At 31.4% G+C, this 18,888-nt stretch overlaps 1 protein-coding gene across 10 annotated transcripts in view; it reads right to left on the reverse strand.

The window, feature by feature from the left end:
- Positions 1–6,063: 6,063 nt before the first annotated feature.
- Positions 6,064–18,888, reverse strand: part of LOC105258193 (four and a half LIM domains protein 2) — a 126,059-nt gene continuing 113,234 nt past the window's right edge. For 9 of the 10 annotated variants that reach the window (XM_020029665.2, XM_011269306.3, XM_020029666.2 and 6 more), the window contains 3 exons: positions 8,947–9,116; positions 8,230–8,416; positions 6,064–7,993 (listed from right to left, as the gene is read on the reverse strand). In XM_020029665.2, the coding sequence (XP_019885224.2) occupies positions 7,836–7,993; positions 8,230–8,416; positions 8,947–9,116 (515 nt within the window). In that variant the 3' untranslated portion in view covers positions 6,064–7,835. Of the gene's footprint in view, positions 7,994–8,229; positions 8,417–8,946; positions 9,117–17,234; positions 17,798–18,888 lie in introns of those variants that run through there. The other variant, XM_020029667.2, reaches the window with a different exon arrangement.

The following is an 18,888-nucleotide window of genomic DNA, read 5'->3' on the forward strand; positions in this document are numbered from 1 at the left end:
TCCTTTTGTTTTTCACAGAAAACCACTAAACGCTGCATACATTATTTAAATTTTCCCGAGTTTTTGTATTCCTCTTGTCATATATAATTACTTGCAATTGCAATGGTGGAATGTTTGAGATATAATCTTGCAATTAATAAATCGATCTTTTAGAAATCTTTCATCTTGGAGGAATATTAAGAAATTTATAGCTAAAATTGCTCGCTTTTTCGATAATTTTCCGACTTTGATAAAACGATTACGTGGCGAATGATCATTTTATCGAAAATTGTCACAAGTATTCTTAGCGTAATATTTTTTCAATGATTACTATTTTTTAGCTTGCGCCATTTTCGTGAGGGATCCTAGACCCTCATGAAAGTGTTACATCACTGGCTCTGCTTTTTTTCGGATGGACTCCCTCTTGAATTCTGTGCGAGCACCATAGAAAGTCAACGGACAAGGTAACGCGACCCGGATTACACTCTGAGGCATCGGTTCCTTCGCACTTTTCTTCTTCGTCCCGAAGAGACTCCGCCGCGTTCAGCTCAGGGTCAAGGCACTCTCTCGGAGGCAGCCAGTGGAGACCACCCTCTTCCTCCTCTTCACCTTTCGTGTCCTTCCACGAAGCCGAAAAGAGAAGCCGAGAGTTCCTGCTTTAATCCTTCTCTCGCTTCTCTCTTCCGTCATTCCAACGTTGGTCGAAGCGCCGATAGATGAGATGTCGGAGAAAGATCATCTCTTTCAATTTCACGATCGTTTAATCCAAGAACGAAGCGAAACACGTCTAAAAATTCTTTAATAAAGAAATCTTTTAGTTAATAAAGTCAAAGACTCTTATACGAGCGACATCATTCTAATAAAACTATGAAGCTCGTATAAAAGATATAAAAAATATAAAAGGTAAGAAATATAAAAAAATATTTATCTAGCGTAAGATGTAAAACTTGGCGTTGTTTACCAAATGTGAATATTTTTTTTGAAATATGAGTTTTTTTTTTATTATCACTTTCACTGTTTTACCGCTGCATCTTTCGTGATTGTGAATATTTTGCATTTTTTTCGATATTACTTTCTTGTTAAAACTAACGTTTCCTTGTCTATTACTGTTGATATTAACATAATCCCTCGCGATTTACACCATCAACGTGCTCGTCTATTCGCCTGAATTACGGAACTACATCGATCTCCTTCTGTCTCGAAGGCGTTGAGATAGTCGCTCGCAAACGGGATGCTAATGTCGCTCTCCACAATGTCAGCGGCCAAGGATTCGAGTTGGCGGACAGGTAAATGGCCCGAGCATTGAACCGACGAATGACCTCCGACAACAACGGCCCTCATTTTCGATGTCGAAATCATCTCGCGCCGGTATAACTACAATGGTGTGGCGACTTTTTACAATTCGTGAGCCAATACTTTTTTTTATTTCCGATCTGGAAAAATTTAAAGCAGCACGTTAGTCGATTCAACTATATGTATATCGTGACATCAAATGCGGGGAAATTTTTTTATGATGCTTTTAAAATATTATATGAAGAGCGATTGATAATAAAAATAAAACTTTAGAAATAGATTTGTTCGTGCGTCATAGCTTTGACAAGATTTTGCATTTTATGGAAATAATGATAATAACATGTAATAGTTTGTTTTACATTTTTCTATAATTTAGATAGGTAATAAAAGTATGAGATTTTTTTATATTTTAACTTTTTTTTAAAATCTTTTTCTCATAACATGATTTTATAAGAACGTAATATGATATTGTTTTTTAATGTATAATTTTAATTGGTCTTATATCAAATAACATAAATTTCGTTTTTTCTTATTTGCTGTTTTTCATTTTTAATTATTTTCATGGTATTGTTATCGTGATTGCCAATTTATAGCAGTCATGTTATTTGTTTTATGTGGCATATAGTCCCTTATAATCGAAATTTACAAAACACGTGACACAAACTTCGAAAAGCGATGCGTATTTTTAATTTGGATGACAGAATATTAATGAGATCCGATAATTAACCTGTACGATATATACGGCATAAATAAATAATTAATGAAAATCGATCGTATAGTCGAGATATATCCGTTGTATTGATTTGCGGCAAATTTTTGTATAATAATTCGATAATGTTATTAAAGAGCGACATAAAGCATTCTAACACTGTCATCGATTCTGGGATATTGCTCTTATGACAAGGAAATTTAAGAAAACATGACAGAGATTAATAAACTAGAAAAATATTTTTTTTGTTTCTGTCAATCTTGGCGAAATCAAAAATATCTTTGTAAAATTAAACATGTTATAGTGAATATTACAACTTAAAGTGAATATTAGAATGAAATTTTTCAAGACAATTTTTTTATTTTAACGTACTAAAAAAGATTCTGACATATGAAAAATATTTCCAATGGCATGGAATAAATTTAAAATATAGTATGAATTTTTAGATTTATGTGAATACGCAAAGATGGAAAGAAACAGTGAAAGGGGAATCATATATTAAATTAATATTATTTGCTCCACAAACCCATCAAGCTTCTTGGAAACCGAATGGACTTGATTTGGGTACATTCCTCGTTGCGAAAACGAAACGATTTTTATTTTTATCGTGGAAGTCGAAGGCGCACGGTACAAGGCCACACGAGCTAGTCATTGACCCCGGGAGATCGAATACTCAACAATCATTCTTCGGCGTGATTCCGACGTCAAATAGCTTTCAGAACGATAGACGAGGGATACGGGAAATGGACTAAAAAAAGGGGGGCAATGAAGAAGGGACAGACAAAGTCGAGACCCTCGGCAGTATAAACTGGCCTGCCGAGGATGTAACGTTATGTCTATTAGATTCCAGAGAGGGCCGAGAGACGAGCATCATGACCGATGTTCACATAGACACGGACAAGCAAGGTTGGGAGTCGAGCATTCAAAGCTCTTTCATCCTCTCGAAGGTGGCTCACGGAAGAATTTTTCTATAAAATGAAAAAAAATATAAAAAGAACATAAACAACCTTAATTAAATATCCTCCTATATTTACAAAACTTTTTGATATGTCAATTAATATCTAGATAGAAATATAGAATTTTGCATGGATTCTATATTATTTAAATACATATATTTATTATACTTAAATACAATACAAAGTACAAGACAAAATATATACGTATTAAAAAGCATATTTTGATATGTATTATTTAAACGATAAATATTGTAAATGAATCTTTTTGCCCAATGAAGTAAATAAAGCACAAAACCTTTTACGGACATTTTTTAATTTATTTTTAAATTTTTTAAATTATTTTTTAATTTTTTTAATTTTAATTTTTTTTTAATTATTTGTGCAAAATAGTAGTATGCAGTTCGCAGCAACCACCCCTTTGCTTCGTCTACTCGATAATAATTATAATTACGGATGAATGCCAATTAATCTCGCGCTTGCGTGGACGAGTCCCATGAGCAATTTTCAGGGACAGTGTCGAGCGGAGCGCGTGCGAGACAGAGTCAAGGCGAATGACGTTTGTGGGAGACGAGGAGTGGAGATGGACGAGCGGGGAGGCAGCAAGCCTCTCCGGAGAGAGAGGCACAGCTCTCGCTCTTCCTCTATACGGGACGCGGTCGAAGACACGAGACACCACCTCGGTCGCTCGTTACATAAGTAAGGTAAAGGATCTCCTCTTCTCTGCTCTCCTTGAGCCGATCCACATTCGCGATTATACCACTTTCCATCGACCTCTCTTTACCCCGAGCACGACGCTCGCTCGCTCGCACGTGTAGATGCGTGCGATTCTCTGCGTGCGTGCATGGTGTGCGTATAATGTGTGTAATTAACAGCACAACAAATATCGCACGAATCGTGGAATGTTTTAATATAGTCGTGCATTTGGTAAATTATGATAATTACGAGTAATTCTGCATCGAAGCGGTTTGCTAATGGAATTAAAATGCGACCAAGTTTATGTTTGAAAAAAAATATTTTTATCGAAATGATAATTTTTTTTATTACGCATATAGAGAATTATCATCTCGCACATGTTATTTTCAATATCACTTTTGTACAAATATTAATATTGATTTGTTATTTTCATATTTAAAATCGAGAAAAGAAATGTTTTATAAAAAGTTTTTTTCTAAATAATGCACCTGAGATATAAAGGCATAGATACTAAAACTGTTCGTCTCTTGCATTTTATTTCCTCAAATAAAACTTTATTTTATAACTAGGAGAATTTCAATCTCTAGAAATATATATTATTATCTTTCTTTATCGATTGTTTCCGCAAAAAAATAAAGATAAACCTACGAAAGTTTTATTAAAATTTTTCTGATCTTTTGAAAATTTTTCTTGAAGCAAAGGGAGAATTGCCTATTTTTTATAGGAATCTTGAAATATCTAGCACTTAGAGATCCTATGTAAACAAATAATTGCAAAATGGATTTTGCTATATTGATGTTAAAACTGATGAAATAAACTGCAATTTGGAGGTCGTCACCCAATGGATAGCTTGCTGTCACGCAGGAGACGTGAGGCCGAGCGTGCATTGACCTATTGTGTGACCTCCGACAACACGACCTTAATGTCAATGATGAACTCGACGCGGATTTATGTATAGTGGCCCTTTACATATCCAGTTATGCATGCCGAAATAAAGTCGCATTTTTATTGTGCGTACCGTTATGTTTAAAAACTAGTCTTAATTTTCAAATTGTTAAAATTGAGTAAAATATAAGAGACGAAAAATAATAGAATTGAAAATATTATAGAAATATTAATGTGATGGGAATATAATCGTGTTTTATTTTATATTATTTTCATATAATTTGTTCTCTTAATTTTTTCATATTTGTTAATATATTTAGATTAATTAAAGATTAAAGATAATTTCATTTAATTTAACTTATTGTTAGTAGAAATTTAATTAATTTCTCTTTTATTGTCTCTCTCATTGAACTTTATCGAATTCTTAGCACTCTATTCATTTTTTAAATTTAAACTCGAAATTAATATTTCATGATAAGAAAGTAAAATAAAAACTTGTAAATTATATACTTTGCTTAAAAACATGCGAGATAAAAAAATTTGTATTAATTAATTGTAAAAATTATAATGTTCCTCTTTTCATTTACAAATATTTTTTTCATTATATGCTACAAGGAAATACTACGGACATCTAAAGCTAAAAGGTAGAACTAAATTTTACCTGTGGATAAATCATCAGCCGAAGGTAGATTTTATACAAATTTCTGCTGCAACATAACAACAGTACATATCATATAACAGATGTTTAATTATATATATTTTTTAATTAATTAGTTAAAATAATTTTACACATAATGTGAATTTATATAAACAAATTATTTATGCAAAGCAATACATGTACTTGATCGCATTATAATTTTAAAAATATAAATCATAACATTCTGTAAATGAATGAAAATATAAATATAATTATTTATAAATATAATTATTGTCATTTACTAATTTATCCATCGTTTTTGTATATGACATAATTAAATTGGAAAATCAGTTATATACATACACAAATTGGGTGTTCTTTATTAAGCTTGTTTACTTTTATATGCGAATAAAAGAAAGATCGCCTATTTTTATTGCGTTCTCTTTAATTTTTCAAATTAACGTAAAAATTTTCGTGTAAATTAATTTAATATATAAATTTATGATTGAGATATATCATGAATTAAAAATGGATAAAATGTGTCGATTTTGAAATAAAATTTTTCATTATTGTCATATTCATAATATTGAAAAAAATTTTTGATATCTTGAATTAGAGAATATGAAGGGAGCCCACAAAAGCATGTAAATAATTACATTTATTTATTTATCAATTTTACAATGTAACAGTGTGTATATAGGATACGCTGAATATAGAATAATCTTCTTATCATTTATTAATTAAGGCGATTAGTGTGTAAGTGACTCCGTCGGAACATACATGTATATTATAGCACGTGTATGACTTATATTGGTCGTGATTAAAAATTCGAACGTTTGCGCAAATTTCTCGTCTTGTAGTTCCGCGTTCGTAGACTTGATTCACGTGCAGCGTTACACTTACTTTCATTCGCGTTGTATAACAATAGATTTGATATTAAGTATCCTGTAATGAAGTAAATTATTGTGAGACGTTAGTTTCTTTTTTTTTTTTTTACTTCTATGGTACTCGATGCGGATAAGGCCACAATTAGTGTTTCCGCGAGTGTGTTCGTCGCACACTCGTACGCATGTATGTATGCATGTGTATTGTACGTGTGTGTATGTGTGCTGTGTGTTTTTTTTGCGGTTTTCTTTTTCAAGAAAATAATATATGTTATAAATATATGTGTTATTAATATATGTTGTGAAAAATTTCGAATTTGCGTATGATATGTATGTTGCATGTGTGTATGTATGTATGTCTGCATGTATGTATATATGTATGTATTTATGTATATGTATGTGTGTGTGCGCGCGCGCGCGCATGTGATTTATACGAGATGATAATAAATCTCCACGACGGTATGCGCCTGTTTTTTTCGATGAAGAAGGGGGAAACAAAAAAGAGAAGAGAGCCAGAACATTGTTGAGCGATGACACGAAATGTATTCCTTATGGTAGCTAATCGTGATTAACAGCATGGATTTATACAGTTGTGAATGTAAAATTAATAAATTTCTTGATAAAAAGATTCGAATCGATTTTTATAACGTCAAATAATTTTTTTATTGAAATTTCGAAATATTAAGATTTCTTTCGAAATGTTACTTAATACAGGGAAAATTAGTCATTTTTTTAGAAACTTATTTCGATGAGTTTTGTTCATAAATTAATAATGAGATTTACCATAGTATTTGGATGTTATTTTTCTCGTATTTTGATAGATGCATAGTTTTGTACAGAAGAGGAAAAGAGAGAGAAAGAAAATGATATCAATTGGATAGATTTAGGTGAATGTGTAGCGCGTATGTATGTATGTATGTGTTAAACCATCGTGTTTTTCGCGCGTGTGTAAATTATACACACATACATACATACATATACACACATATGCTAAGATTCCTTTTTTGCGCGCACATGCGCATATCTCTCTACAATTGTACAAAGCAAAAATGATATTAGTAACATCACGAGAGCACGTGTGCGATTAGGCTTATTTATCATCCTAATCGTTTATATCGATAATCATTTTATTACAGTAAGGCGATTTGATTTCTCTTTATCGAGCTCGTTGAGTGTGCATTTCTCTTTCTTTCCGATTCTTATTTCTTTCACTCTTCGATATTTCAACGGGATGATGAAGCAAATCATCTCAAATATAGAAAGACACACTTATCAGTGTTCTTTTCACAAACACACGTAGAACGAAATAACGAAGACTAATGTCGCTATAATAACTACGAAGCTAGAAACGATTCTCGTGTTCTCTCGCGCCGTCTTTCTTTCGATCAATCTGTAAAATCACTATGCTGACCAAGACGAGGACTTGGACAGAGGATTTCCCGACCTTTATCTTTCTCTGAAAAAAAATCGGCGCGAAAAATTTTCGTCAAAGTATGTCGGTTTGCAATAAAAATTATCGCGGCTCTGTAATGCAGGTTTTTCTTTATTATTCGTCAATTTTTATCATGTTTTCCCGCAATCTCGTTTCTTGATATGACTTTGTAAAATTCTTTAGCGTGTTGCTTTCGTTTCCGAATCCGAATTGTCAACTAATAAAATCGCGACGACGGTCTCATTATGGCTTCTATTATGACAGAATCCGCTTGACTGTATGGATTCTGCATTCCGGAAGTCCCGCTCCCCGTTCCTCCTCACCCCTCGCTTTTTCTCTGTCATCCTCGTCGTCGTAAAGCCGCGTCTTACATCAATTTCATTTTGGCGCATTCAGGACAGATAATGTCGTCACCATCGGTAATAAAACCACGTCCGACCAACGACGTTTTGCAGCCCGCGCAGATGAAACAATCATTATGCCAGTGCCTATCCTCGAATGAGATGAAGCGAGTGCCGCCGATACCTGGATCAATCATCGAGTGATGCTTAGATTAGATTAGAATCGAGGTTTCAACATTGCATAACGAATGAAATATGAAAGGATCTCTAAGAATAAATATTGCATACGATATTGTAATCGATTAAGAAATGATTGATAAATCAAACACTCAGAGATGTTTGAAATTTTTTTTGATAATCATATAAAAAAATTGTATATTTTTTTTTTTTATTAAAGTTAGAAATTGAAATAAATCGTACCAGTAATCGGTTTGGAGCAAGCGGTGCATCTCTTGGCGAAGAGCTCGCCGAAGCACTCGGCGCAATACGGCTTGTCATCGCGCGATGTGAATCGCTGTCCCGCCAGGGAGTTGTTGCAGTTGCTGCAAGTGAAGCAATCTCTGTGCCACGGCTCGTTCTTATATGTCACGCCGCCGCTATTGATAATCTGCGATGAGATGATATTTTTTTTTTAAAGATCTTTCGACGGGATACGGGATCGCTTCGTATCCGTGCATCATAATTTATTGCAACATTTCTCCTCTTAAATATTTTATGCGGCTTATATCGTTTCGAGAATCGAGTCCTCGGCACAAATAAAGTAGCTTCAAAAATTAGTACAGCAAAAATTAAAATAACTGACAATCACAAAAAAGACAGTGTCTGGCGCACAAAAAATAGATTAATATATTTTACGAAAGAAAAGGCTTAAAAATAAAAAATCTATCATAGTAATTTTTATATATAATATTTATATTGTCTGAATCAATATTTAACGCGATCGACACAACTACAAAGTATCTACATTTATTTAAAGCAATTAGATCTCGTCAATTTATATCAGATTGAAATTTATCATCTTACAACGAGATCTCACTTTTAATTTATCAGTCCGTTCGCTTTTTGCGCGATATTTAATAAACGAATGCGAGACGAGAATGCAAAGTAATCGCCGATACAGTGAAAGGAGTAACCCACCTTATTGCACTTAACACACCGGGTGGCGAATTTGTCCTCGTAACATCCGGCACAATAAATCTCCTGTTCGCGCGGGATGAAGCTCTTTGTGCCGATCGGATTCTTACAGACCACGCAGCAGAAACACTTCTCGTGCCATTGTCTGGTCTTGTATTCCATTTTCTTAGTGCCTGAAACATGTAAGCAATAAAGATATTACATAAATATTTTACTTAACATAATGTATTTTTTTGAAAATTAAATAAAATTTAAATTTAATTTAATCGAATTTGCGCTTATGAGGAGAAGAAAAACGTCTATGCTATTTTATCTGTGTATTATTTTATTTATATTTATAATATAAAGATCGTCATTAATTTTTCTTTTAGCTTCTTTTACATTCATCTTATTATTATAAAAATTATTGAAGTGTTGAACTTGGCATTTCTTAATACGATGCTTGCTGATTGCATGTCGGAAAGAACCACCATAAAAAATTCAAATTAGAAACTCTGTAAATAAGTGCAGCAGAGGTCGTAGCATTTCCACGTTTTTAGCGTCTAGACAGATGGTTGCATGCGGCGACTGGCGGACTGCCAGTTCGCAATCGCGTGTGTCCTATTACGTTCCCGTATTGAGGGCTGTTTTTTTTCACAATCCACAATTAGCACATGCACAGGTGCGGACAGTCGCATGGGAACAGGAACAATCGGACCGAAATTAATGGCGCTTTCGCGGTTCGAATAGCATGATTGCCTCCTACTGATCAGCAATTGGAGAACTTAAATTATCCACATATATATTTTATCCAAAAAAGAAGATGTAAATATAGGAATTTTAAAATTTTTATGAAAAAAAATATAGAGAGAGATTTGTTAATGTATTAATTTCAATGTTATATATTTTAGACATACTTTTCATACCTAAATATTTCATTAAAAGGACCTCATTGTTTTAAATATATATATATGATAAGAAAGATCTTTAAATGATAAAATTATCTTATTGTTTATCGTTACTGAAACTTTACCTAGAATATCACAAGTGGGATTACATGGTATTTAACACAATATCTCAGTATTATTCTTTTTATTAATAACTTTGGTTGTTATTTAAGGGATTAAAAGGATGTTTCTGATAATTCAATGATATGATTCCAGTATTAAAAAATAAATTCTAATGAGTCATACGCGCAAAAAAACCGTCTCCAGACACATACAACGTGTATGTGTAAAATTGAAACTAATCACGCGGTGATCTTCTTAAAATTGTTTTCCTTGCTGTCAAATTATCATAATCTAGAGCTAGAAATGAAACGGTTACTTCGTGTTCTCTTTAAGATTAGGAGCATTATGCGAAGAACGTGACTCGAGCTGATGAGTATTGTCAGCTTGTTATCGTTGTCACGTTCTACTCTGTGATTTAAGAAATGGGCAGATAATATCCAAGATCATTGACTAGGAAACGCAAACGTATTGTTTGCCGCTAATGTCATATAAATTGCATACTTCGAAACTGAAATTTTTGCTAGCTAGATTATAATATAAACATGTAGATGCTATTTATAACATATGAAATAACTATGGAGAATTTGTGTCCATCTAATTTTTTATAAGTATTTGCATTTTAATTAAATGTCGTAGATAGTGATAAAATTCGATTTACACACCAATCAATCAATGAATAAAATTTATTCGTGTGGACTTTGATTGAGGCACAATAATGGTGGGTGATTGTCTTGTTTCTTTTTCGCATTTCTCTCGCTAAGTAGTAGAGACAAAAAGACGAATTAATAACTCTATTTCGAAAGGTGAGCTAAGCCCCGGGCAAACAACACACTTAAATATGACATTAAATATGATATAACGTGTCTCATGAATCATCAACTAAATTCAAAATATTTACGACATAGGATCACGTCTGTAAAGAATGATAGTCTCGATGATGATTCAAGAGCTTCTTTCATTAAAAAATACTTGACAGAATTTCTCCTTCCTTTCTTTTAAAAATAGATGGAAATATAACGCGTCATATCAAGCCATAAAGTTTGTCGCAAAAAATTAAGCTCTTATTAAATTAAGCTCTCGAAATATCCGAAGAATACTTAAGGATGTTTTGTATGTACAATCCCAGCAAAAAGTAGCTGAAAATCAATATTGACGAATACATCCACTTTTGGTGTATTTTGAGTATGAGAAATTGTGTGGAATATTTTTTTATTACAATTTAATTTTAGCTACAGTGCAGAGGTGTATTTTTGCGTATATTTATTGCGTTTTTACTGAAATATTCCGAATTTTGTTAATCGAAATGATTAACTTTTGGCAGAAAATTTCGCCTTGTGACAGATACATAGCCAATTTTATTGAATTATATTTAATATCTTTCTAACCAGTTAATACTTGTATAATATTATTTGACCAAATATTTCCTCTGTATCTTAAACTTTTGCAAATTTTAAACAAATTCTGAATATAATTTCCATGTGTTTTTGTCATTTGAATCGACGTGGTTATACGTTTACCATAAGAAACATGTTAATTCGGTGCAAATTAAAATCTTTATAACTTATGAACGCTTTAGTGAATCGATTTAAAAATTGTACTGAAGATTCTAAACATATGTAAGGACATTCTATACAATTTTCATTAAATTTTCAATATTTTGAAAATAAGTACAAAACATCCTTAATCGAAATGATTAACTTTTGGCAGAGAATTTCGCCTTGTGACAGATACATAGCTAATTTCATTGAATTATATTTAATATCTTTTTAACCAGTTAGTACTTGTATAATATTATTTGATCAAATATTTCCTCTGTATCTAAACTTTTGCAAATTTTAAACAAATTCTGAATATTATTTCCATGTGTTTTTGTCATTTGAATCGACGTGGTTATATGTTTCCCATAAGAAACATGTTAATTTGGTGCAAATTAAAATCCTTATAACTTGTGAACGCTTTAGTGAATCGATTTAAAAATTGTACTGAAGATTCTAAACATATGTAAGGATATTCTGTACAATTTTCATTAAATTCTCAATATTTTGAAAATAGGTACAAAACATGCTTAATCGAAATGATTAACATTTAGCAAAGAATTTCGCCTTGTGACAGATACATGGCTAATTTCATTGAATTATATTTAATATCTTTTTAACCAGTTAGTACTTGTATAATATTATTTAATCAAATATTTCTTCTGTATCTAAACTTTCGCAAATTTTAAACAAATTCTAAATATTATTTCCACGTGTTTTTGTCATTTGAATCGACATGGTTATACGTTTCCCATAAGAAATATGTTAATTCGGTGCAAATTAAAATCCTTATAACTTGTGAACGCTTTAGTGAATCGATTTAAAAATTGTACTGAAGATTCTAAACATATGTAAGGATATTCTATACAATTTTCATTAAATTCTCAATATTTTGAAAATAGGTACAAAACATCCTTAGGAACCATCGAGAATTGCGTTTGTGCATTACATTATATATCGATGAATATATGAGTGTGATAATCATCCCCATTGCTATACATGTTGATTAATGAACAGTGCAAGTGTCTACTCGATACTTACTGGCTCATTATTCATTGTATGCGTGGATCGACTTGTTAAATTATTCATTCGTCATCGAACATTCCGACGAGTGGTTAAATCGAATTAGTTGCAAATACACCATTGACTATAAACAGCTATATAATTGTTGATCCATTATGCTGTTACATTGTTAAGTGGATAATTACATCCTGATCGTACATTTGACGCACTAACGTTATAATTACGTCGTAATGATTGATTATAATGTGCAAATCGATAGTATTAAAGCAAAGTCTAACTCGTTCAATTATAATAATTGGTATCACTGTTAGTAGCATTTCGATTTAAATTAAAGATTAGGCATAAAAAGTCGGCTGCACATGATATGATATCGTACGAGCATAATTAATTTTCTACTATGAAGGATTTCGTTAAGATTATTGTAATCAATTAAAATATTGTAAACAAAAGTAGAATGAAATTTATCACAATATTTATAATATCCAAACTCTTTCTATACCATTTTTATATATATATAATTTCTAATATTTTTCCTCCCTTTCAAATAAATAAATATTTTTATAAAATTTTTCATGTATCTGAAATTTTAATATTTGCAACTTTTATTTTAATATGGTGACACGAGGGACGTTAAAGATGGACCATTCCGATGTGTTTGCATATCTCTTGTGTATGATACGTTGCCTTGTGGACCACTATGACTCAAGCGAAGATTCGTGACGTCACGTCAAACAGGCAATACCACCGTATATGTATAAAGCTGATGATCCAAGGTGATGTAGTAATCTTACGCGCATAGCGTTCATCCGTGAGTTATTCGCGTTACAAACGATGCGCTTATATGTAAAATTGAATATTTGCATAAAATTACACATCTTCATCAACATAAAACATCATATGTAATTTACATTTAAACATTTTTTATATATAATCTTATCCACGTCCTTTAGGATATGTGGATTATTTTGAAAATAATAATATTTTATAGATTTCTCAATCAATTAAATAAGAAAACATTGAAAATTTATCACTGAACCTGTGGCTACAATAATGCAAGGTCTGTACTTTTTAGACACACAATATATAAATGTATATTTTTAAAGGGATATAAAATAATAATTTAATACAATAGTATTTGAAGTTAAAATAAAACGCGTGGGTATAAATTTGCATATCTTTATAGAAGAGAAATGCGAAAATTTAGTTAAATGATTCGTTTCGAGTTCGTCAATAAAATATGTATCTTTTCTTGGAGATGTTATGACATCTTTTGATTGCCACGGATACTCTCAAATGCTATTTGAGAATCATCTGATATTAAGATATTTATTTACGTCGTAATTTTTAATAATATAATGCCGCGATTTTTAATAATATAAGGTAATATCCTCCTCAAAATGCCAGATGTTTTCTTAACCGCGTATTTCTAGCAGTAATCCGTTTATGCTAATGCGTTTCTCCTATGGATGAATAACAAATGCAATGGAAACACTATCCGTTTCCGCGAACACCGTCATTAATTATCGTAATCTCTCTTTTTGATGCTCGCCAATCGTTAACGCGATCGTTCAAACGGATTTTATGATTATCACTCATCATAACATGCTCTCGTAAACCGACTATACCGAGAGGTAGAAGCTGCCATTCCTACGTCAAGTCTAAATATAATTCAATGAACAGCAGAAACTACATCGGTCCAAAAATTTCCTGACACAGGCAAATTCTGTTTCACATCAAATAGAGAAAGCAACGGCATAGTTATAAATTATTTTCGTAAATAATTTATTTTTCTAGTTTTATTTTTAATTATTACGTGTCTTTTATTCTTAAAATTTGACTAAACTAATAGATTAATGATATTAATTTATAAATCATTATTTAATAATTATTTAATAACAAAATTTTATTTATTTATTTATTGATATTTATATTGTGCAAATAAATAATTAGTATTATTTCTTCAATTTGATTAATAGAGGTTTTTTTTAAAATATAATTTAATGTCGAATATTTACATTCTTACGTAAATGAGACCTAAATCTTACATTAGGTATCACGGATTCACAAGAGATCGCAATGATATATTTGTTTTGAACGCACTACGTCGATTGATATTCATGAACAATATACCGATTTGCCATCAGGATTGATGATATCACTCATATTAATACATCGATATCAGGACTCTTATCCGAACGGAGTCATATGATATGCGATTTCGATAATCTCGCGCGTGTAATTGCATCCATCTCTTTTTTTATCATTTCAGCAATATACATGTATACACAAGACAGTTCATTACAAATTGCACAACTGTCTGCTTGTTTCTCTCGAAATGTACGCAGTAAATGCGCGTTAAACTTTCTGATGAGGCGGTCGAAACGAGGTGCACATATATTTTTTCATCACAAAATACGTCAGTGTCAAGATTTTTCATCACATGAATTCCAATGTATTTCGCAATGATTTATGTCAATTACATCATATAGGTTCGCGCCGACAATGATATTTGCGCAAATAAATTATACTGCAAAATAAGCAATATTAAATGTAAAGAAAATATATCTTTCTAATAAATCATCACTGCAACTTTAGCAGATATTTCTCCAATTGAATACTGTAAAAATGCTTAACAAAACAATAAATAACAAAATAATTAAAATCAATATCTGTTAATTATTGTATATTCTTTGATCCATTTGAAATTAATTCTTTTTTTCACCCGCCAGTTAATTTCCCTTTCAAAATCTCAATGGAATGTATATATCATTGTATATATCATTGTATATATCATTTTCAATGATAATTTTAATGCACATACTATGCGACTCGATGTTTATGATATCATGAGTCACATTTACAATAAAATCAATCATAGATACGTGAGTCGTCACGCAAAGCTATTCATTTATATGTTCAAGGTTTCTTTTTAATAACAAATCTGTCGATTGGGAATTTTTGAATTTTAAACAAAAATTTCATCCAAAAGGATACAAGTAAAGAAATTATGTTTTTTGATTTATAAATTTAAATTAAGTTTTTAGAAAATTTTAACTAATTTGTAATTTGTTATAAAGATTATAACAATTTTTTAGTTTTATGATAAAAGTCATTTAAATAAATATTTAATTAAATATTTAAATAAATATTAAACTATTTTAAAAATTCTGTTCAACTTTTCTTATTAAAAATAAAAAGAAGTATATTTAATATGAAAGTGCATTAATTATTAAATTGTAAAGAAAGAAAAGATTTAAGCATTTTTTTTGAATATTTATTCATTGAGAAAAAGTTGATTGCAATTTTGTAAAGTAATTTGTAACGATTTGTAATGATTTTTAATGACGTAACGACGTGCAGAAATATCTCGCACTTTTTTCTAACTTTTATAAAAAAAATCTCTGTTATCCTTATTGGATTAAATTGTCTAATTTAACGGTTTCTCGAGGTTAATATGATTTACGGACTCATTCGTGTGAAAAAATTAAAGTTATTTTTATAGATGATTCTCTCGCGTGCCTCTCATGGATGATATTATGGAGCGGTTGATTTGAATAATCATATTTACCAGTTACATCGTTCGTAGCGTAATTAAATTCAGAGAATAAAAATGCATTTGCGTCGCAAAATCGTGATTTTCTCGATCTTCTCTGCGATTTTGTGCAAATATTTGTTGAATTAAAACTAAGCTAGACACATGGCGGGGATATTCGCTGATAATCTCATATGAACATTATCGATGATAAAAGAAACCGATAATTGCAGAACAAATGCATTAGCGTCAGGGTAAACTGCTGCGATAAAGTCAAGCGGATGCTCATCATCATCACCATCGATCCGTTACCAGTTTATTCGAAAATTGAAGCTTTGCATCAGGTGGTAATTTGCAAAGTAGCCGAATGCACATTGTACACAATGGAGTAATGTGCTTCTGATAAGGTCACTTTTTCTATCTTCCTCTCTCTTTTTCTTCTCTTCCTCTCTTTACTTTCTTTTATTGCACACATTACCCAATGGTTCTGATTTAACATTAATTAATTTTGTCAGAAGAATTTTGAACATATTCTTATGTATCGCTCTCGTTTTGCATTCTTATTTTATAACGTATGTATACGAGAATAGATGAAGGAGATATTTAAAGAGAGAGATATTTAAATAAATCACATCAGATACATTGGAATATTAACGGTGTATATTATTCCGTTATATCTTTCTTAATTCTCAACGCTTGAGCGGTTTATCCGGTCGTACACGTATTACTAAATAATTTTTCAAGTTATATTTAATGTCAAATGCAATTTTCGTGAAGTAAAAATCATTAAATTTAATGATTCTATGTACGAAATATTTTCTATATATCTTTAAAAATATTTTTCATACTTGCTTCTGCATTTTAATTGTATCTGAATTCTACAATTGTTTATGATAGAATGTCATGCGAATATTGTGCTTAATAACATGTGATATGAAATTATAATATAAAACCGCTTTCGTTTTAAGCAAAATTCTCAGAAAACTAAATTAACGTGCTACATCCCAATAATAATAAAACAAATTAATATGCCTCGTCTTCTTTGAGCTAATCGATATAAAATAATATCATTGTCTCATCTAAAGGAGTTAATCTTAATTCTTTCCCTTTTCCTCACGAATATTTCTCTCGTATTAATTATAATATTAATAAATACATTGCTATTAAAATATAATTCTCATTTGACACGAATGCGATTGTCGCGATTGTCACCTGGGTCTGCTTTCTTCGGGTCTCCGATCAAGCAATCCTTGCCCAGGCAGCATCTGAACTTAGGATCGCCCTCCATAGGGAACATTCTAAAAATCGCGACATCCTCGTCTTTCTCCTTCGCTCGCCTGATCCTTTCATCGCCCACTGTCTTCGTTTGCAGGTGCAACTTACTCGATAGCCGTTCACTCAATGCGTCGGTGGCCATTTTTCTTCTCGCAATTCAATCTCTCTCTGTCTCTCTCAAAATGTTTATGCAAACAAACACGCGTACATTCACCGGCTGCTGCAAAGTTTACACGTGAACTCTGAGAAACGGAACTTTCTTTACTCGATACTCTGCATCGAATGCGATTGAGTCTGACTTGCAATCATGATCGATAATTTCGAGATGAGAATTTGCGTGAATAAATTATTTTATATTTTTAATCAGTTTTTTATGAGCAATTGTTGATCGAAAATTCATTCAAATTGTCATTTTAATTCTGGATTCTAAATTTAATTGTTTGTTTATCTCATGGAATAGTCAATAATCGAATTAAGACGGCGAAATAAATCGCGAGAAGAGGAAGGAAAGAGAGAAAATGCGGAGCCCGGTGTCGAATAATGAAACGTAACGAATCGAGCGTGCGATTCGGCCGAGGGCTTGCGAACCACTGAAGGCAGACCGCTCGCTCTTCGGTTCTCGCTGGAGTCACCGTTGCGAGCAGGCGCAACGTGTGTTGCCGTGTGATAACTTGATCGCTATACCAACGAGAAAGGTATTCTGTACCATCCCTGCTTATGCCCGCGGATTATATCTGGACGCGCATCTCCAGATATAATTTTGGAGCCACATTGATCGAAGAAGCGTTGTATAAAAATTTGATTCTCCCCTCTCTTAGAAAATTTCATTTCTCTTTTGGACCGAATCATCTTTTTAATCAAGAAAAATTTACTTCTTCGATATCTCTTTGAATTATGTCAAGTATATAAAATTATTAATATGATAAAGTCCATCTCACATAGAACAATAATATATTAGTTAAATATTTCTGATGCATTGGTGATTAATATTTAATTATTTTTTTGTCTTTGATTAGAATATTTCTGTCGCAGTCAGTTGCGAGTGTCTCAAGAAGTCTGCGTATTGTCAACTTTGATCATCGATTGAACTTTGGAATTGGAATTATATACACTTAACGCAACATGTTACTTATGTAGAATTGCGCAAAATTATGATTTCAATTTTAACAGCAGATTTTGTTGACTTGATCTCTCACAACAATTTTTTCTTCTCAACTAAAATATTAATGCAATGCTAAAAGTTTGGAAAATTATAAATGAGTGATTAAATGTGTGAGGGAATTTTTCGCGAATTAATAAGAATAACAAATAATGATTCTAAATTGAAATTTATCTTTAAAATGGATTAATTTTTTTCAATATCGATTATATATATGATTATCTCATTTGCAATTCTATCAAAATTAATAGGAGTACAGATCATATCAAATAAGAAAGCTATATGAAATCTTTAATTTATTTTTGTTAGCAATTTTTCCCATCTTTTTTACGAATTATGAATTAAATAGTTATAAAAATTTAAGTAATTTTGTAAATAAAAATAATTACATGTATAATATAATTATTTTATTTTTTATTTGTAAATTGTTAT

The sequence above is a fragment of the Camponotus floridanus genome, unplaced genomic scaffold (assembly GCF_003227725.1).
Source record: "Camponotus floridanus strain SB8 unplaced genomic scaffold, Cflo_v7.5 scaffold8, whole genome shotgun sequence".
Lineage (NCBI taxonomy): Eukaryota > Metazoa > Arthropoda > Insecta > Hymenoptera > Formicidae > Camponotus > Camponotus floridanus.